A 21,763-nucleotide genomic window follows, 5' to 3' on the forward strand; every position below is an offset into this window, starting at 1 on the left:
GTTGAGTTTAAGAGCCAAGAGGTAATGTTGTAACTAATTAGGACCCAGGTCAGAACCCTCTTGGAATACTGTGCTCAATTCTGGTTGCCTCACTACAGGAAGGATGTAGAAACCGTAGAAAGGGTGCAGAGGAGACTTACAAGGATGTTGCCTGGATTGGGGAGCATGCCTTATGAGAATAGGTCAAGTGAACTTTGCATTTTCTCCTTGGAGCGATGTATGATGAGAGATGACCTGATAGAGGTGTATAAGATGATGAGAGGCATTGATCGTGTGGATAGTCAGAGGCTTTTTCCCAGGGCTGAATGGCTAGCATGAGAGGGCACAGTTTTAAGGTCAGGGGTAAGTTTTTAATGCAGAGAGTAGTGAGTGCATGAAATGGGCTGCTAGTGGCGGTGGTGGAGGTGGAAACGAAAGGGTCTGTTAAGAGACTGCTTCATTTCCAGGCTGACTGTTTCAGTTCCTGCTCGACGGCCTCAGTTCCTGCCTGACAATATTACTTACTGTGGTTTCCCACAAAAAATGAATTTCATGGTTATATCAGTGACATATACATACTTTGATAATAAATTTACTTTGAGTTCACTTGTCAAAGCAGTGTACAGGGTTGTGGCTACTGTCATACGCAAGCAGCTGCTTGGACCCACGGGTGGGAGATGAGTGCCTGGTAGAGGCCAAAGGTGTATGTGCTGCTTCAGATCGGACACAATAAGTCCCCTCACTATAGCACTAAGAACGTAGTGCTACTAACATTAGCTAATCCCCCGAGGTAGCTGGGTCCCATGGTCCGATGTCTATGTGCGCAGAGGACAGGAGAGCCGGTGATCTCCTAGGTGTGCAAGTCAGCAAGTCCGGAGTTCATGGCTTAGAGTTTGGAGTCCCATCATCAGCTAGTCCTAGGATTGATACCAAAAAGATAGAAGCCTGAAGGTCAATCAGAAGTCTGGAAGTTGAGGACTGATGGCTGAAATCCTCGGGGTCTATAGTTTGAAGTCTATTGGGGAAGTTGGAGGCCCAAGTAAGTCTGCTGGAGACCTGTCCTGGGTTTAGAGGACTGTATATGGGAGGGAGGAGAGGGGCTTCTTTTGCTTGTTGTTCGTTGTGTTTGGTGTTGTTCCGCTGAACGTTGTGGGCCTGCTATGTTGGCGCTGGAATGTGTGGCAATACTTGTGGGCTGCCCCCAGCACGTCCTTGGGTTGTGTTGGTCATTGACGCAAATAACACATTTGGCTGTATGTTTTGACGTACACTTGATAACTGAATCTGAATCTAGCACTTCAATAGTAATGGACTGATATCTTCCAGTTTTTCTGGAGGGACCACCTAGACTAGTTCCTGAGATGCCAACAGCACTGTTATTTGTGGTTGTTATTGGGTGTTGGGTCTGTATCCAGGTTAGAGATGAAAACCATTGCTACTGTTTCGTTACTTGCTCTTGTTTTGACAGGAGGCAGAGAGTTGGGAGCCTATACTAGCAGCTATGCGGTGGGGCCTTATCCCTTCCTGGTTTCGGGAAAACGACCCCTCAAAAATGCAGTACCATACCAGCAACTGTCGTAGTGACGGGATGATGCAGAAGAAGTCATATAAGGTATAATACCTCAGTGAATGGGTGGGTCTCACGGTAGTCACACACTGATCCAATGAAGTACGACACCAGTGAACGGGGGCGGTGGGGAGTGTCTCACGGTAATTGCACTCTGATCCAATGAGGTGCAACGCCTCAGTTAGTGGGAAGGTCTCACGGTAGTCATACAATGTTTAAACAAGGTACGACGCCTCAGTTAGTAGGTCTCACAACAGACATACATTGTTTAAACGACATACGACATCACAGACAGTGGAAGGGACTCACAGTAGTCACACACTGATCCAATGACGTATGACAGCAATGAGCGGGGAGACTGTCATGGTAATCGCACTCTGATCCAACAAGGTTTGACGCCTCGGTGAGCAGGTGGGTCTCACGGTAGTCGCAGACCGGTTCACACACATTGATCTTGCGACTCCACTATCATTGCTCATGCAGTTGGTTGGGTGACATCGGACCCACAGAATAGGCACCAACTGGGAAACAACATTTACCTGAAGTGTTGACTTTTGATTCTCACTCCGAAGTATTTAGAACACTTTTGCTTTTTTTTTAAAAAAATGCTTTGTTCACATGCACATTGAAGTCTGTTGTTTACATTCAGTTAAATCAGGATGTGCTGGGGACAGCCCGTGAGTGTCGACACACTTCCCCCATCAACAGAGCATGCCCACAACTCTCTAACCCTCACTGTGCGTCTTTGAAATATGGGAGGAAACCGGAGAAAACCCACAGTCATGGGGAGAATGAGAAGCTCCTTGCAGACAGTGAAGGGAATAGAACCCTAATATTACACCTAGCACAGTAAAGCAATATGCCCCCTACAGAAAACTAGCTGTTCACACCACCAGGTTATGACTATCCTCAACCCTCCTGACCTTGTCAAGACTTCTCTATTCTTTCCTCACTTGTGTTCCCTTCGGGCTGTTAAAACTATTTGCCCGAAGAACAGTGAAAGAGGAGTTAACTGAATAAAGTTTTCATCATAGTCATTTCTATCCCTACTGTACTGTGCAAAAGTCTTAGGCACGTTAGATTTTTTTCAGAGGCTATGGCCTCCTCTGACCCCTGATCTCAACTTCAAAGATTCAAAGTACGTTTATTACCAAAGTATGTATGCAAGATTCAAGTACGTTTATTGTCAAAAAATGTATAAATTATGCAACCTTGAGATTTGCTTGCTCACGTGTGGCCACAAAGCAAGAAGCCCGAAAAAACCCAATTTAAAGAAAAAAATAAGAGCCTTGATGTGCAAGAGAAAGAAAAAAAGTAAAAATCATTCAAACAATTGAAGTGAACAACAAAATTGACAGACAGACAAACCTTTCAAATGCAGACACCTTCCTGCAGGAACAGGCAAGAGCGAGTGAGAGAGACTGGTTGCTCGTAGGTGTGCGGCGCTGAACACCTTTTGCTCTCATCCTTGTTGGTGCTTTATCTATCTGGTGCAATCTACCTTGATGCGATTGATGCAAAATGGAGTCGATCATGGGCCCGCGCCCTGTATCCAGACCGTACACTTCTCTCAAAACCCCACTGAACCCCCTCGTAATCCGCAAAGCGCCAGATCGTTCAATCAGCCTGAAAATATGGATCACAAGCTTCAATAGTAGCAGAATCATATTTGAAATTGAAAGTGACAGCATCATGAACTGTCTGAAGGATGTCGCCTTTGGTCGTGTTGTGATTACCTGGAAAGGTAGAAGCGAGCGAGATAGCCAAAGTCTGCTGAAGAACCATGGCAAGTTCTTAGATGCTCGAATTGAATTGACTTTATTACAACCTACCAGCCGCTATTTTTTTAAATAAGATTGCACAACATCGTACCTACGAGAATTAATATCGTTCTAAAGGCAAAGGGTGGCCACACCAAATATTGATTTGAATTTTTTTTAACTATTTGCTGCCCCTTATGGTAAACTTTTTGATATTTAGAAACTTTTCATTATTTTTGAAAGCATCTTCATTACAGAATTTTCTTTACATGGGCCCAAGGCTTTTGCACAGTACACTTAGCTTTCAGAATCTCTGGCTTTTCCCCAAGGCTTTAAAGTGAATGAAGTTCTCCTTACTATTAGTCACTTTTGCAGAGTAAGCACCTGAGACTCACAGGCATGTATGTAGTCATTTATTGAGATCGTGACTGATCCTAGGTGTGTATCTTCCTTTGCTTATTCCCATAATACCTGACAGAACACAAGAGCATAAGAATTAGCAAAGGAAGAAAATAACATTTATTTCAAGATACATTGCAGAATAGGTCCTGCTGGCTCTTCGAACCATGTTGTCCAGCAACCCCTGATCTAACCTAACACTAGCCGAATCACAGGACAGTTTACAATAACTAATTAATCTTCCAACTGGCATCAGGCCTGTATTCACTGCAATTTAGAAGAATGAGGAATGACCTAATTGAAGCCTATTGAATGTTGAAAAGCCTTGCTAAAGTGAATGTGGAGAGGATGTTTCCTGTGGTGTGAGTGTCTAAGAGCAGAGGACACAGCTTCAGAATAGAGAGGGGTTGTCCTTTTAGAATGGAGATGAGAAGGTATTTCTTTAGCCTGAGACTGGTGAGTCCGTGGAATTCGTTGCCACAGGCATCTGTCGAGACCAAGTCTCTTTATATATTTAAGGCAGAGGTTGGTAGATTCTTGACTGCTCAGGGCATGAAGGGATACGGGGAGAAGGCAGGAGATTGGGACTGAAAGGAAAAATGGATCAGCCATTATAAAATAGCAGAGCAGATTCAGTGGGCCAAATGGCCTTATTTTACTCCTACATTTTTGTGATACTTGGACTGTGGGAGGAAACCAAAGCACTTGGAGGAAACACGCAGTCATGTGGAAAACATACAAACTTCTTACAGACAGTGGTGGGAATTGAACCCAAGTTGCTAGTAACCACTACGCCACCGTTCTGCCCCAATGTCCCCTGCACCTCCCCTGCTATTCAGTAAGGTTACATTTGACCTTTTATTTATTTAGACATACAGCATGGTAGCAGGCTCGTGACCCAATCAGCCTGTGCCTCCCGATTACACCCATGTGATCAATTAGCCTACTAATCTGTACATCTTTGAAATGTGAAAAGAAACCAGAGCTTCCAGAGGAAACCCACGCTGTCATGGGGGCTAACATACAAACTCCTTACAGACAGCAGCTGGAAATGAACCCTGGTTGCAAGTGCTGTAGTAGCGATATGCTAACCATTACGCTACCATGCTGTCCCGAACCTCTTGTCATTTCCTTTTATGAAACCACTTGTTACCTAAACATTTATTCATCTCTATGTTGAATGTACTGTGTGACCTGCACCATCAATTCACCCTCTGATGAAGAACAACCTTTTTCTTCTGAGTGCTGAATAACTAAGCCCTGATTCTAGATTCCCCAGCCTACTGAAACATCATCCCTGTCTTCTTCCGTTATTATGCCACTGGCGTTTAGGGCAGCAATGAAGGTCCTTCATCTCTGGCAGTGTTCGGGGCTTCCTTTATCACGTCAGTAGCTTCCTCTTAGTTTGACAAGCAAGCCCTGGGTGGAGACTCGGGAATAACATCGCACCCCAATGTAGAAGGATTCTTCATTGCTGTTTCCATAACAGTTTTGTTTCACCAGTCAGAGTTGTTAGCCTGAGCTGAACCTGGAGGAAGGGTGGACCACTCTTAGTCTGTCCTCTACCCTTTGACCTGTTTGGCATGGGCGATCCTACCAAGAGCCAAAATATAAAGCCCTGACTCCAGCCAGCAAAGCTGTCCAGGTCATTGAGGCACGCTATCCTCCAAACCACAGCAAGGTCCTCTGGAGGATCCACCCTGTCATGTTTCATTAAGTATTTTATGTTTCAATGAGATCACGTCTCATTCTTCTGAAGTCTAAGAGTTTAGGCCAATCTGCTTAATCTCATAGGACAGTCACACCACCCTGGAATGACCTGGTAAACATTTGTAACATTCTCTCTATTACAGGCATATCATCACTTACATAAAGGAAATTGACTTGTATATAGATTTCAAAGTCTACTGTACATGTGGTCTCATAATGGAAGTCAGTGGCCTCCATTTAAAAATTAATAATTGATCCATTATGAACTGCGGTTTGTGGGAATTCCAGAGTACGGTCATGTTGAGTGGAGGAATTTTTCCCAGTGACTCCTGATATGAAAAACTAATAGAGATTCCTGCTTTTATAAAATGAAATGACTCTAAATGATTTGAATAACATTACTGCACAGGTGATTTAGAAATCGTAATATTGGCAGTAGGGAACATCTCAGGCGAGTGTGACCCAATGTGAACAACTCAACACTCTTATCAAGAACCTGTAATCATCTTAATGTTGCTTTTGCCAGGAACCGCTTATGAAAGGCCAACGCTGTGTAGTGTTGGCTGATGGATTCTTTGAGTGGCAGAAGCAGCCAGGGGAGAAGCAGCCCTATTTCATCCACTTTCCACAGACCTGTGAAAAAGAAGAGGTGAGATGAGAAAAGGTTGAATTTGCACTGTGCCATTCCTGTCTGGAGACAGGGGCTCCCAACCTTTTTTTTGATGCCATGGACCAATACCATTAAGCAAGGGGTCCATGGACTCCAGGTTGGGAACCCCTGCTAGAGGGTCCATAATGTTTTTATCACAATGGAACCAGGCCCTTTGCTGACCAAGGTGCTTAGCTGGGCTGTCCCATTTGTTTGTGTTTTATTCCTCGAAATCTTTTCTATCCACCTACATGTCTAAATGTATTTTAAACATCGAGGACTCTGCAATTTATGTTCTCAGTATTATTTATTTACTTAAAAAAAATTATTTGCACAAATGGCCCTCTCGCACGCTGTCGATCTTTGTTATGCATGTTTTTTAATGAATTCTGTTGTATTGTTTTCCAATAAATGTCTGTAAGAAAATGAATCTGAAGGTAGTATATGGTAACAGATACTAACTTGAATAATAGATTTACTTTAAACTTTGAAATATAGTAATTATACCTGGTTCTACCACTTCAGCTTGATTCTTATACCCAACATGTTCTGTATGGAAAACCTTGCCCCCCCAGGTCATCTTTTAAAGCTTGCCACCCCCCCCCCCCCAACACTTTAAACCTATGCTCTCTGAAGCTTTATAAAACATTGGCCGACTGCAGTTGAAGCACTTGGAGCCGTTTTGCGACCCTTGTTTAAGAAAGGACATGCTGGCGTAGTTCAGGGTCTAGAGGAGGAGGTTCACGAGAATGATTCCAGGAATTATAGGGTTAATGTGTGAAGAGTGTTTGATGGCTCTGGGGATGTACTTTCTGAAATTTTGAAGAATGAAGGGAGATCTCATTGAAACCTATTGAATATTGAAAAGCCTAGACAGAGGGATATGGAAAGGATGTTCCTTACATTGGGTAAGTATAGGACCTAAGGGCACAGACTCAGAATTGAAGGACATCCTTGTAGAACAGAGGAATTTCTTTAGCCAGTGGGTGGTGAATCTGTGGCATCTATTGCACTGACGACTATGGAGGCCGACATTGGGTATATTTAAAGCAGACGTGGATAGGTTCTTGCCTAGTCAGGCTGTCAAAGGTTATAGGGAGAATGTAGGGGAGTCAGATTGAGTGGGATGATAGATCTTTCAGTTTTATAAATGACCTGGATGAGGAAGTGGAGGAATGGGTTAGTAAATTTTCTGATGACACAAAGGTTCGGTGTGTTGTGGATAGTGTAGAGGGCTGTCAGAATAACAACGGGACATTGATAGGATGCAAAACTGGGCTGAGAAGTGGCAGATGGAGTTCAACCCAGATAAGTGTGAGGTGGTTCATTTTGGTAGGTCAAATATGTTGGCAGAATATAGTATTAATGGTAAGACTCTTGGCAGTTTGGAGGATCAGAGGAATCTTGGGGTCCAAGTCCATAGGATGCTCAAAGCTGCTACACAGGTTGACTCTGTGGTTAAGAAGGCATACGGTTGATTAGCCTTCACTAATCGTGGGATTGAGTTTAAGAGCGGAGAGGTAATGTTGCAGCTATATAGGACCCTGGTGAGACCCCACTTGGAGTACTGTGCTCAATTCTGGTTGCCTCACTACAGGAAGGATATGGAAATCATAGAAAGGGTGCAGAGGAGATTTATAAGGATGTTGCCTGGATTGGGGAGCATGCCTTATGAGAATAATTTGAATGAACTTGGCCTTTTCTCCTTGGAGCAACAGAGAAAGAGGTGACCTGATAGAGGTGTACAGGATGATGAGAGGCATTGATCATGTGGATAGTCAGAGGCTCTTCCCCAGGGCTGAAATGGCTAACACGACAGGGCATAGTTTTAAGGTGCTTGGAAGTAGGTACGGAGGAGATGTCGGGTAAGTTTTTTACGCAGAGAGTGGTGAGTGCGTGGAATGGGCTGCCAGCAACGGTGGTGGAGGTGGAAACTATAGGGTCTTTTAAGAGACTCTTGGATGGGTACATGGAGCTTAGAAAAATAGAGGGGTATGGGTAAAGCCTAGATTGTTCTAAGGTAGAGACATGTTCAGCACAGCTTTGTGGGTCGAAGGGCCTGTATTGTGCTGTAGGTTTTTCTATGTTTTCTAAATCAGCCATGGTGGAATGGGAAAGCAGACTTGATGGGCCAAATTGTCCAATTACGTTCCTATTTCTTGTGAGCTACTTTTACTCTCCCACGTGTAGGAGAAAGGCTGTCTCTATATCCCTTGTTTATACTTTTCACAAAATTATAAACCTTTTGAGATCTCCCCTTGGCCCTATGTGTTATAGGAAAAAATATCCGAGCCTGTCTGGTCTCTCCCAATAACTAAGCCAGTCCTTGATAAACTCCTTGAGAGTCTTTTAAAGAGCTAATCAGGAGAATAAGAAGAGGAAGTTTGGTGTCTATATGGAATTTTGTATGCCCCTTGGCCAGGTCACTATAGTACATCTTCATGAGATCCAAAGTGGCAAGCTGGTTTTAAATCTAGCTTAGTTACATGAGTTAAAGCAATATGTGGATAACATTCAGTGATCAGAGTTTGTTTGCAATAGAAAGTTGCAATACCCAGAACCGAATTTCTTGTTTATTGAGGTTATAGCAGCAAATAAGGCTTAAGTACAGATTGTGGTCAACATATTGGGTTTTCCAAAATTGATTGATCTAGTCTCACCCAAGCTGAGGGAAAGAAAGTCTGCAAGCATTCACCCTATCTATACCCCTCATAAGTTTTGTATACCTCACATATAATTTTATACACACTGCATAATTTTGAAATAGAACCATTCTACATTTGGGGGTGAAATTTGTGAGGCTTGATTTTTTAAAAATAAAAACATTTCTGAATTGTCAGAGCAAGCCATATGTTCTAAATTTGAAGGGGAAGAGCATGATTTCTCTCATTATTTGTATACCTCTGTAAGATCACCCCTCGTTCTGCACTCAAAGGAATAAAATCCTAATCTATTCAACCTTCCTCTAGAACACAAGTCCGCAAGCCCCAGCAACATCCTTGTTCATTTTCTCTGTACTCTTTCAAGCTGACCAAAACTGCACACAATATTCCAGATTTTGCCTCACTAACCTGCTCTACAATCTCAACATAGCTTTCCAACTCCTGTACTCAAAACTCTGATTTATGAAGGCCAGTGTGCCAAATGTACTCCCCTACGTATCCGTGGTGCAACTTTCAGAGAACTGTGGATCTATGTTCCCAAGACCCTTTCTTTGTTCTTTGCCCTACCTTTCACTGTGTAAGCTACACCTCACACGTGCTTGCATCAGTTTTGGAAAACCTAAAGTTGATCACAATCTGTATTCAATCATTATTTGCTGCTCTAGTGAGAATAAACAAAAATATTAGCTCTGGGTGTTGCAACTTTCTATTGAAAACAAACTTTAATCACTGGAAATCCATGCTGCCTAACCTGCTGAGTTTCCCTGGCATTCTGTGTGCACTGAACAGCAAAACGAGCCCTTTATGCGCACATGCGTGCGCGCACACGAACAGATATTAAATTGATGAAGAGAGGGATATTGGGATTCAAGTTCCTTAAAAATGGTAACTTTGGTAGGTCGGGCCATGATATAGGATGATTTAAATGCCGGCCCAGATAGACTAGAAAGACAGGGTGTTGGTACTGGAGGTGAGGGTCAGGCTGATTCCACTTGCTCTTTTACGACGTTTACTCCTCTCCCTGTGGCACTGAGACTGTGAGAAAGCTCCGGCTGCTATGCGCTTTGTATCTGTGAGCTTTGTGGTCAGTGATTTGCCTCATTATGTGATGAACTGAGACTGAGGCTAAGGGCCTACTCCGGCTGCTCTGGAATTCAAGTCTTTGGACTCAAGTTGCTTTGTAATGCTTACTTTTATTGCTTGCATGATTTGTGTTCATGCAAACTGGACTGGTCAAGGAACACTAAGGCTGTCTACAAGAAGGGTCAGAGCCGTCTCTACTTCCTGAGGAGACTGAGGTCCTTTAATATCTGCCGGATGATGCTGAGGATGTTCTACGAGTCTGTGGTGGCCAGTGCTATTATGTTTGCTGTTGTGTGCTGGAGCAGCAGGCTGAGGGTAGCAGACACCAACAGAATCAACAAACTCATTCATAAGGCCAGTGATGTTGTGGGGGTGGAACTGGACTCTCTGATGGTAGTGTCTGAAAAGAGGATGCTGTCCAAGTTGCATACCATCTTGGACAATGACTCCCATCCACTCCATAATGTACTGGTTAGGCACAGGAGTACATTCAGCCAGAGACTCATTCCACCGAGATGAAACACTGAGCGGCATAGGAAGTCATTCCTACCTGTGGCCATCAAACTTTACCACTCCTCCCTTGGAGTGTCAGACACCCTGAGCCAATAGGCTGGTCCTGGATTTATTTCCACTTGGCATTATTTACCTATTATTATTTAATTATTTACAGTTTTATATTGTTATATTTCTACACTATTCTTGGTAGGTGTGACTGTAACGAAACCTAATTTCCCTCGGAATCAATAAAGTATGTCTGTCTGTGTTTCTGTTTCTGCTCATTTGGTGTTGGTCCCATTTTTTAATTGGGCTCTTTTGGGATTCTTACCTTTTGGCTGCCTGTAAGCATGTGAATCTCAAAGTTGCATAATTTATATATACTTTGATAATAAATGTACAGGTTTCCCCCACAATCTGAAGGTAGAGCATTCCTGTGAAAGCGTTTGTAAACTGAAATGTCATAAAGTGAAGAAACAATTACCATTAATTTATATGGGAAAAATTTTTGAGCGTTCCCGGACCCAAAAAATAACCTACCAAATTGTACCAAATAACATATAAAACCTAAAATAAAACTAACATGTAGTAAAAGCAGGAATGATATGATAAATATACACACTATATAAAGTAGAAATATTGTATGTACAGTGTAGTTTCACTTATCAAAAGCATGAAGACAGCGAGCCAAAATCGATTTGGAGAAAAAAAAGATCAGCACGTACATGCATATGCAGGTTCACGCATGCACAAACAACTTGCCCGCACAAGGTTTCACAGTCATTGTAGTCTTTCTCGGGGTAAACACACGTATAAAGCGGGCATCTTTTTTTCCTAAAAGTGAAAATCCTCTTTGGTTAGTGAAAACAGGTTCTAATGTAGGTCTTTCGTAACAGCAAGTTGTCGTCAAACGAACATTCAAAAAATGGGGGACACCTGTACTTTGAATTCTTTGCTTGCCTTCATAGGTCAGGGCATAAAATAAAAAAAACAAGTACAGGTAGTCCCGAAGTTAAGAACGTCCGACTTACAGACAACTCGTACTTATGAACCAAGGAAGGAGAACGCTGTCCGCCATTTTAAGTCGGATCACGATGCAGTCCACTATTTCAAATCGTTGCTGTTGACACTGTGTTGAGTGTTAATTTTGTATTTGGCTTAAATATTTCTTAGTAAGATTCACCCTGACCCTGCCCGCCCCCTGCCCCCCCCCCCCCCCCCCCGTTCCAGTCAGCTGGTGGCGCAGTGCTATTAGCACTGTGCTAGAGAACAGAGGTTCCTGAGTTCAATTTAGTGACAGACCGCTCCCGTGCTGGGTTGATGTCAATCCAGTGACTCCCGTACCATCCGTGCCGGGTTGATGTCGAGCTTGCAACTCGACCTCGTAAAAAAAACACTGCCACCTCCAGTTTAAATTCCCACGAGGAATATTGTGGATGATCAAGTATCCAAACCCAGCACAGCCCCCACTTGTCCCATTCAGCCTGCCTTAGTGCGGTGCAGTTTAACACCTGGGGAATTAAGTGCGGTGGTCCTTAGGACCCAGCAGAGGTCGGGACCCACCGCCCGCAGTGTTTCTGTTCCATTGATGGGAAGCGATTGTGATTGAAAATAAAGTGGAAATAATAAAGCGTTTGGAAAGAGGTGAAACGCCATCGGTCATTGGAAAAGTGTTAGGCTACAGTCGGTCAACGATCAGAACAATTTTAAAGGAAAATGGATAATGTGAGAATAATGGAGCATGTGAAAGGGCCTGCCCCGATGAAAGCTACAATTATTACGAAGCGATGCAGTGGTTTAATTATTGGAATACGTATGTTTCTTAAGTGTTTTACATGCATAGAAAGGTAAAATATATACTATATACTAAGATAAACGTTTGACTAACTGACACTAAATAATACCGGCTGTACTTGTTCTGACTTACGTACAAATCTGACTTAAAGATGGACTAGGGAATGGAACCCGTACGTAACCTGGGGTCTGCCTGTATGTAGTGTTGCAACTTTACAAAACTATTACACTAGGTTCATTGTTATCAGACATACAGGTAAACTAGCTTTAGCAGCAGTATCACAGTACAAACTGTGACGACAAACTTGACATAAACTTAATGTCACAAGTGCAAGATGGAGAGAGAAGAAAAACAGAAAAATGTCATCCTCCTGCTCCATTAGAATCTGATGTAATATCATGGGCATATGTTATGAAAATTATCTTTGTGACAACAATACAATGTTGGGAGTTTTAACTACATAAAGACTTCCTGACCTCACCCTTAGCACTCTTTAGGTTTAAGACCATAAAATATAAAAGTAGAATTAGGTCATTACCTAGGGTGTAGGTCATGAAGCTGGTATTTAGAGTGAGGAAGGAGACCTGCGGAGCTCACGTGCACTGATCCCAGTATTTATGCCGACCTCCCTGCTCATTGTGACAAAAGCAGATTGGTGCCAAAATTAGTATTTGAATTGATGAGCACAAAACAAACCTCTTGAAACTGGGTGGAATTGATCCTCATTTGGCTTTCTCTGATCCTGTCCTTTTATAAATTGTTTAATTTTGCTGAGCGTGTTCCCCACAATCAGCTGCATTTACCTGAATCGGTCATTTTCCTTGATTAGAATTGACTCAGTTTCGATGGTGATTGTTCACATATCAGCATCTTTCCTGGAGGATAATCAGGAGGAGAAGAGAGCTGCAATTAGCTTAGTCTGTTTAATTAGTCGGGGGGAGGGGGGGGGGAGAGAGAGAGAGAGAGAGAGGACATTTGAAAGCAGTGACCAGATACAGTTGCTACAATTACCTGTCCATTAATCTGGTTTGGATAGACAACACTCGCAGTTTATTGTTTAAAGTGCTTCCCTGTGGTCTATTCCATTGTGGCGATTTTTAAAAAAAAATTGCAAGGTACCAATTATAATACTCAGGCTTTACTTTTTAAAATGCATCAGTGCTTTGAAAAATGAATCCCTTGGCTAGGAGCAGGAGAAATCAACCATTGTTTCTGCTCCATTTTTGGTTACGCAATAACCCTCCTACTTTTTCACATGATATTGATCGGAATGTAAGCGCTTTGAGGGATGAAGTGTTCCTGACTGCAAGCTGTAAGTGTCCTGTGGGTTTATATGGTGAGGTTAAGTGATGGGAAGATGGAGCTGATATTGATGGTGTAGACAGCAGGGAGCCCTTCACCGGACCTCGGCCCTATGTGGAAACAAAGCTATTTCTGTCCATTATATTAATTATCTCAGTCAAAGAGATGGTGTTGTATGAGTAATGGCCCAACTCCACCTCTGATGCCAAAATGTCTACACTTGTGATTGTGTGGATGGAGAGGAAGAACTGCTTTGTTCAGGCCAGAGCCTCCAAGAAGTCTGGGCCAACACCTAGTGCTACGCTAGGAGGAGTTGGTCTTTCAAATTCAGCATCAGGCTGATTAGCTACTTGCGCCCCCAACTGCTCATAAACTACCTTTTGGCTTTGTGTGAATGAAAAGAGAGGGAGTTAATCCCCATGAATTTATTGATGGGTGGTGGGGTAGAGATGTGTCTCTACAAGGAGATGTAAGGTGCAACACCTGCTTAGCCCCCCCCCCCCCCCAACTCGATCAGGGTCCCGTGAAGCCACGGCAGAAGGTGGTGGGTGGTCATATGAGCTGCTGGTGCAGATCACAAGCCCTGGTTATGCGACCACTGACGCCAGGCAGACAGTTTCTGAAGAGTATTGATAATGGCTGGGGTCACCAATCTTGTAAAGACACTGCCAGAAGACAATGGCAAACCACTTCTACAGGAAAAAAATGTCAAAAGTAATCATGGTCATGGAAAGGCCGTGATCGCCCATGTCATACGTAATAATGATGATGGTGCTTTAATTCACTGTTTGTCAGTGAATGCTATTAAATCAGATTGTTCAATCATTATACATTGGTATGATGGATAGTGTGGAAGGTTATAATGGGATAGGGAAATTTGGCTGTGTGAATTCAGAATTGGCTTGCCCACAGAAGGCAGAGGGTAGTACTAGATGGAGCATACTTTGCCTGGAGATCGGTGTTCCACAGAGATCTGTTCTGGGACCTCTGGTCTTCTTGATTTTTATAAATGACCTGGATGAGGAAGTGGGAGAGAGGTTAGTAAGCTTGCAGATGCCACGAAGGTTGGTGGAGTTGTGGAGAGTGTAGAAGGTTGCTGTAGGTGACAACAGGATATTGACAGGATGCAGAGCTGGGCTGAGAAATGGCAGATGGAGTTCAACCTGGAGAAGGGTGAATTGATCCACCTGCAAAGGTTGAATTTGAAAGCAGAATACAGGGTTAACATCATGATTCTTAGCAGTGTGGAGGAATAGAGGGAACTTGGGGTCCACGACCATAGGTGTCTTCATTTTGCCGCATAAGTTGATAGGGTGGTTAAGAAGGCCTTTATTAGTCTGGAGACTGAGTTCAAGAGCTGTAAGGTAATGTTGCAGCTGGTTAAACTACACTTAGTCCTGACAAAGGGTCTCAGCCCGAAACGTTGACAGTGCTTCTCCTTATAGATGCTGCCTGGCCTGCTGCGTTCCACCAGCATTTTGTGTGTGTTGCTTGAATTTCCAGCATCTGCAGATTTCCTCGTGTTAGCCCTTAGTGTATTGTGATCACCTCATAGGAAAGACATGAAAAAGCTTTAGAGAGGGTACAGAGGAGATTTACTGGGATGCTGCCTGGATTAGATGATAGTTTGAGTAATCTCAGGCTTTCCTCTTTGAAGTGAAGAAGAATACAAGGTAGACAGACGTGTACAAGATGATAAGGGGCATAGATTGTGTCGACAGTCAGTGTGGAAATGGCTGATACAATGGACATGACTTGACAGAGTGTGGTAGGTGCTTGCAGTGTGTTGCCACAGTTGTGGTAGAGGCAGATACTGTACGTGAGGAGCATTTAAGTATATCTTCTCAATATTACTTATTTACCTACTTATTTTTTATTGTATATGCAGATTTGTCAGTCATTGTGTGTGGTTTTTCATTGATTCTATTGTACTACTTTGTTCTACCATGAATGCCTGAAAGAAAAAATTTTTAGGGTAGTATATGGTGATGTGTACGTACTCTGAACTTTGACTCTTAGATTGATTCAGAAAGGTTGATGGCTTTGCTGGAGGGAGGTGTTAGATTGATTATCTAGCAGTGGGCTGAAGGGCCTGTACTGTGCTGAGCTGTCCTTTGTTGTGTCAAAGTGGAGAAGTAGATTTGGGACGGTATTGAGAACCTCTAGTCTATGTACTAGAACCATCACCTCACATGACCTGCCCCATCAATGGAAGAGAATGCTGCTCCCACAATGGTCTCATCAAAGATTCAAAGTACATTTATTATCAAAGTATATATGCAGTATACAACCGAGATTTGCCTTCTCCACTGACAACCATGAAACAAAAAAAACCATGGAGCTGGTTCAAAGAAAAACGTTAACCCCCCCCCGCACACACAGTAATTTAAAAAAAACAATCACGCAAACGGCAAAAATAAAGATGAACAAAGTAAAACAGGGAATATAAAACACCACCTCACAAAGTCATCAAAAGTGTCCAGTCATATTCAGTCCAACTCGGTTCATTTAATCTCCCTCTGTGTCATCACAAAACCTGCATAACTGGGGTGGGAGCAAATTATCTTTGATTCTGATAGATTGCCAAAGAAGGCAATAAAGTAACTGCACTTGAGAAGTTTACTTTTGGCTATAAAGCACTTTGGGATGTCCTCAAGAGAATGTGAGAATTATAAAGGATCTTGGACCTGACATATTAAGTTGTTTCTCCTCCCACACACCCAGCCTGACTGCTGAGTATTTCCAGCACTTCCTGTCTTTATATTGTCAACGCATTTGAGCAAAATCTGCTGATGCTGGACACCCAAAAATAGAAAGTGTGAGAAGCACTCAGCAGATCATGGAGCATCTGTAGGGAGAGAAACAGTTGTTATTTCAGGTCATGTTTGTTATTGTTCAAACAAGTATGGTGAAGTACAGGCAGGAAAGGAAACCGACTGCAAAAACACCAGAAGATATAGGAGCAGAATTAGCACATAGGGCCCATCGAGCCTGCTCATGGCTGATCCATTTTCCCTCTCAGCCCCAATCTCTTGCCTTCTCCCTGTATCCCTTCAAGCCGTGACCAATCAAGAACCTATCGACTTCTGCCTTAAATAGCATGCCCACAACTTACTACCCATAACCGTGCGTCTTTTGAAATGCGGGAGGAAACAGGAGCACCTGGAGGAAACCCACATGGTCACGGGAGAACGTACAAACTCTTTACAGACATTGGTGGGAATTGAACCATCATTGGTGATCGCCTGTGCTGTAAAGTGTTAAGCTAATCGCTACATTCTATATGGTGTAAGCGGGGTGGACACAGGGCTAAAGAGCCTGTTTTTATCTTGTCTGCCTCTATAAATATTAATAAAAAGTGTCTTTTGCTCCCAGATTCTTTTCTTCTGTCCCATTTTGACTTTTCCATGGAGTGGATTAACTGTTTGTTGATGATTCAGGTTGATGGTGAAGAGTGGAAGGGCCGGCGCCTGCTCACAATGGCTGGGCTGTTTGACTGCTGGAAACCTCCGAGTGGCGGCGAGGAACTATATACACACACCATCATCACTGTGAGTGCTTCCAAAGCAATGAGCTGGGTACACGAAAGGTAAGGAGGAGTGAACACGAGCTTCTGCAGATACTGGGATTCCAGAGCAACACACACAAAATGCTGGAGGAATTCAGCAGGTCAGGGAGCATCTCTGGAGAGGAATATGCAGTTGACGTTTCAGGCTGAGTCCCTTCAACAGGACTGCAAAGAAAGGGGGCAGAAGTCAGAATAACAATGTGGGGGGAGGGGATGTTGATAGGTAAAACCAGGTGAGGGTAAAGTAGGGGATGATGTGAGAAACTGGGAGGTGAGGGGGGGAAAGTGTAAAGGCTGAGGAGGAAGGGGTCTGATGGGAGAAAGGGGAGGAGGAGGTGACCCAGGGGAAGGTGTGATGGTCAGGTGAGGAGAAGAGAAGGGGTGAGAAGAAGCGTGAGTGGGCAATGGAAAGTTTAGAAAATGGAGAGCAAGGACTACAAGCTGGCAGGTGATTGGAGGGGGAAGATGGGTGGCTGGAGGAAGAAGGATGAACTAAGAAGCTGGAAGGTGATGGGTGAATGAGGTAAAGGGCTGAAGAAGATTGAATATGATAGGAGAGGACAGGGAAACATGGGAGAAAGGACAGAGAGGACACCAAAGGGAGTTGATGAGCGGTTGAGGAGACTGGGTAAGAGAGGAGCCAGAAGAGGGAATGGAAAAGGAGAGAGGAGGCTTGTGGAATTACCGTAAGTTAGAGAAGTGGATGTTCGTGCTGTGCAATTGCTGGCTATGCAGATGCAGGCTGTGAAGTTTGTGTAGACGTAGAAGTGGAGTTGACACCTGTGCAGCCCAAGATCTGAGTTAAACACATAATGCTGGAGGATCTTAGTAGGTCAGGCAGCATCCATGAAGGGGAATAAACTGTCAACATTTTGGCCTAAGTCCCAAGACCTAAGAAGTTTTGAACTCTTTTATTAGCCATTTCCACCCTGGGAGAATGTCTCCAGCTGTCGATCTATTAATGACTCTTGTATACTTCTATCAAGTCAGCTCTCGTCCTCCTTCGCTCCAGCGAGAAAAGGCCTAACTTGCTTAACCTGTTGAGACAATCCAATCCTGCTGAATTTCTTTTGCACCTTCTCTAAGTCATTGTCACAGACAGCTGTGGGGCCAAGTCTTTGGGTGTATTTAAAGCAGAAGTTGATAGGTTCTTGATTAGTCAGGGTGTCAAAGGTTGTAGGGAGAAGGCAAGAGAATGGGGTTGAGAGGGAAATGGATGAGCCATGATCAAATGGGCCAAATGGCCTAAATTCTGCTCCTATGTCTTATGGATGGTGTAACTTTTACTGTATTAAAGGAGCAGAACAGGTGGAAGTTGTAAACCACCAGGCATCCCTTATGCATAGAATGTGTGGTGTGTATGAACTAGTACTTGAAACGTAGCAAGGTTGAATGTGAACCGCTCTCGCTCTCTCTCTGTAGGATGCCTGCTATTCTGGATGGAGAGGACGCTGTGCGCAGATGGCTGGATTATGGTGAAATATCCGTCATGGAGGCCATCAAACTGATCCACCCAACAGAATGTATCGCTCTTTACCCAGTCTCCACCCTGGTCAATAACTCCAAGAATGACAACATCGAGTGCATCAAACCCATAGAACTGGAAATGAAAAAGGTGAGAGTTTTGTGTTTTCTAAACTCAAAGGTACCTGGTGGAAAGACGGTGCAAGATTAATTTTTTTATTTAAGGACACCTTTTGCTTTCTTGGATGCAGATTTGTAGGTGACAGGTTCTCTTCCCCCCCCCCCCCCACCAAGTTCACGTTTAAGTTTGTTGTTAGCTGACTGTACATAATGCTCCTTTGGTGCCATGTTGAATGACATGGCAATCATGGTCTTTCCATGACCATGGTTGTTCCTGGCAAATTTTTCTACAGCAGTGTTTTGTCATTGCCACCTTCTGGGCAGCGTCTTTACGAGACGGGTGACCCCAGGCATCATCAATACTCTTCAGAGATTGTCTGCCTGGCGTCAGTGGTCACACAACCAGGACTTGTGATCTGCACCAGGTGCTCATACGACCATCCACCACCTGCTCCGCTGGATTCATGTGACCCTGATCGGGGGCTAAGCAGCTGCTACACTTTGCCCAAGGGTGACCTGCAGGCTTTCGGAGGGTAAGAGTGCCTCGCACCTCCTTTGGTAGGGACTTATCTCCACCCCGTCACCCAGGCTGTATGTGTGTACGGCCAAATGAACCGGACTATGGTGCACTCATAATACATATATCATGCACAGCACATTTAACAAAGTATTACCACAAATAAGAGGCAGTACAGTATCGCATTGGTTAGCACAATGCTTTACAGTACCAGTGACCCAGGTTCAGTTTCCTCCTGCTGTCTGTAAGGAGTTTGTACGTTTTCCCCCTGCCCGTGCGGGTTCTCTTGAGATGCTCTGGCTTCCTTCTACAGTCCCAACGACATACCGATTGGTCATTGTAAATTGTCCTGTGTTTAGGCTAGGGTTAAATCGGGAGATTGCTGGCTGGAAGGGCCTATTCTGCACTGTATCTCAATAATAAAAAAATTAGATGAAAAGTTAATAAAGTGTGTGTGGTCCACAGCATAGGTAAACAGTGCAGTAAACAGCTCGCTGTCCTAGTGATGAAACCTCTGTAAAAGTAGGGTATTCATTTGTCTCCCATCCTGGGGGAAGAAGCCATTACCCAGTCTGGCAGTCCTCGTCCTGATGCTCCTGTACCTCCCTCTCTGCCAGAAGTGGGTCAAAGAGATTGTGGGATGAGTGGTAGGGATTTCAACATGCTTGGATCTCTTTGTCTACAATGCACCCAGTAGTTGTCACAGATGGGGGGGGGGGAAGGGAGACCCTGATGGTCCTGTCGGTGGATTTTACTGTCTTTACACCTTGCCCATTCTCCGTGCCTGACTCCAGGTGTAAATGGAGCCTGTTCGGATGTGGACTGGATCAAATTTAACACATCCCTTGTCTGGATACATACCTTGTTTTACTTCCTTAGCTGGGCTTCAAGGTTCCTAAAGATTGAACACAGCTCTTTTCCTTGGGCACACAGGCACCCTGGCACAGGACTCAAGTCCAAGGTGCCTGTGCCTACCACCACCCTGGCACAGGACTCAAGTCCAAGGTGCCTGTGCCTACCACCACCCCTGGCAATGCATCCAACTCACCTACCATTGTATTGGGGGGGGAATCTACCTCTGGCATCCCCCTATGCCTGCTTGTCTCTTAGGCTGGCTTCTTCCACGTGAAGTCGGATCTCACCTGGAGTGGTCTGAACTACTTTGACCCAGAAATGGTGCTTTGATTCACTGAAGAGGGGTTCCAGGTCGTTGAAGGTGTGAGAGTTATCATGTACTACTTTGAGGTTCATTTTCTTGCAAGCACGTACAAGAATTACAGTAGCATTTTTTGATTTTTATTACGAAACGGTGTGGAGTGGAGGAAGCTCTGCTGGCCCTTCGAGCTGCACCGCCCAATCACGTGGGCACACACAGGTTCGTTATTCTTGGGATTTGTGTTCTGAATGTGCCTCTGTGCAGCAGTGTAGATCTCGATCTGTCCAGCCCTGACTGTGGGCTCCTTCTCCTGCTGTTTGGGCATCTTTCACTAGACTCTGCTTTTTTCCTCTGCTTCTTCTCCCCTCTTGGGCGATGCTTGATCTAAATTTCTAAAGTTATGCGGAAGCATCCCCTAACCATCTTTCCCACCACCTGGTTCTACCTATCACCTACCATCTTGTACTCCTTTCTCCCTCCCCCTCCCTCTCACCTTGACTGTTCACTGTTTGTTCCTCTGTATAGATGCTGTCTCACTCCCTAAGTTCCTTCTGTATTTTGTGTGCTCCTCCCACATAGCCTTCCATTTTTCTTTCATGCACGTGCATCAGACTGTCTTAAATGTATCTGCTTGTATGACCAGCCTGAGCAGGTTGTTCCATGTACCTAGCACTCTGTGAGCAGGGAAAAAAACTTACCTCTGATATCCCCCATATGCTTTCCTCCAATCAACTTGAAAAGTATCACCCCAGCATTCCCCCAGTGTGTCTCTGTCTCTGTCCCCTTGCAGGATCCCTGTGTAGGTCTCTGTCTCTGTCTCTCTCTCTCCCTCCCTCACAGGAACCCCCCCCCCGTATGGACCTGTCTGTCTCCCTCTCCCCCTCCACCTCCACTCCCCCTCCTGGGACCTCCGTGTGGGTCTCCGCTCTCCCTGTCTCTTTTTCTCCCCTGTCCCCTGCAGGAACCCCGTGTGGGCCTGTATGTGTGTGTCCTCCCCCCTTCCTTCCTGTCTTCCCTCCCTTCCTCCCCCTCGTCCCCCTTTCTTCCCCTTCCCCTCCTCCCCTTCTCCCTCCCCCTTACTCCCCGCTTCCTCCCCGTCTTCTCCCTTCCCTTCCTCCCCCTCTTCCCTCCCTCCCCCCACTCAGTGAGACCCCTGTGTGGGTTGGGTTCTCTTTCTTTCCCCTCTGCCCTGTAGGAACCCCATGCGTGTGTGTCTCTCTCTACGCCCACCCAGTGGGATCCCCTTGTGGGTCTCTGCCTCTCTGTCTCATTCTTTCCCCTCCCCTCTGCAGCACCCCCATGTAGGTCTTTGTGTGTCTCTGCCTCTCGCCTCCGTGAATTGCTGTGTGGGTCTGTGTGTGTGCCTGTCTCGCTCTCCCCCCCGCAGACTCCCTATGTGGGTGTCTCCCACACATTGCCTGAAGTTTATTTCTGCAGCAGTTTCTTTCTAATGTCAATTTTCCATCAAGCTGGAATGATGCTTGTGCAGTTGTAGTGTGGCAGGGACACATTGGCATGTACACAGCGTTCTCTTAA

The 21,763-nt window shown here is 44.6% G+C and overlaps 1 protein-coding gene across 6 annotated transcripts in view; it reads left to right on the forward strand.

The window, feature by feature from the left end:
• hmces (5-hydroxymethylcytosine binding, ES cell specific) overlaps window positions 1-21,763 on the forward strand; it is a 53,283-nt gene that overhangs the window by 24,671 nt on the left and 6,849 nt on the right. For 5 of the 6 annotated variants that reach the window (XM_059943964.1, XM_059943968.1, XM_059943967.1 and 2 more), the window contains 4 exons: window positions 1,448-1,591; window positions 5,942-6,064; window positions 16,843-16,991; window positions 18,393-18,585. In XM_059943964.1, coding sequence (XP_059799947.1) covers window positions 1,448-1,591; window positions 5,942-6,064; window positions 16,843-16,991; window positions 18,393-18,585 — 609 coding nt within the window. The remainder of the gene's footprint in view (window positions 1-1,447; window positions 1,592-5,941; window positions 6,065-16,842; window positions 16,992-18,392; window positions 18,586-21,763) is intronic. The other variant, XM_059943969.1, reaches the window with a different exon arrangement.

The sequence above is a fragment of the Hypanus sabinus genome, chromosome 19 (genome assembly GCF_030144855.1).
Source record: "Hypanus sabinus isolate sHypSab1 chromosome 19, sHypSab1.hap1, whole genome shotgun sequence".
In the NCBI taxonomy this organism is placed as follows: Eukaryota; Metazoa; Chordata; class Chondrichthyes; order Myliobatiformes; family Dasyatidae; genus Hypanus; species Hypanus sabinus.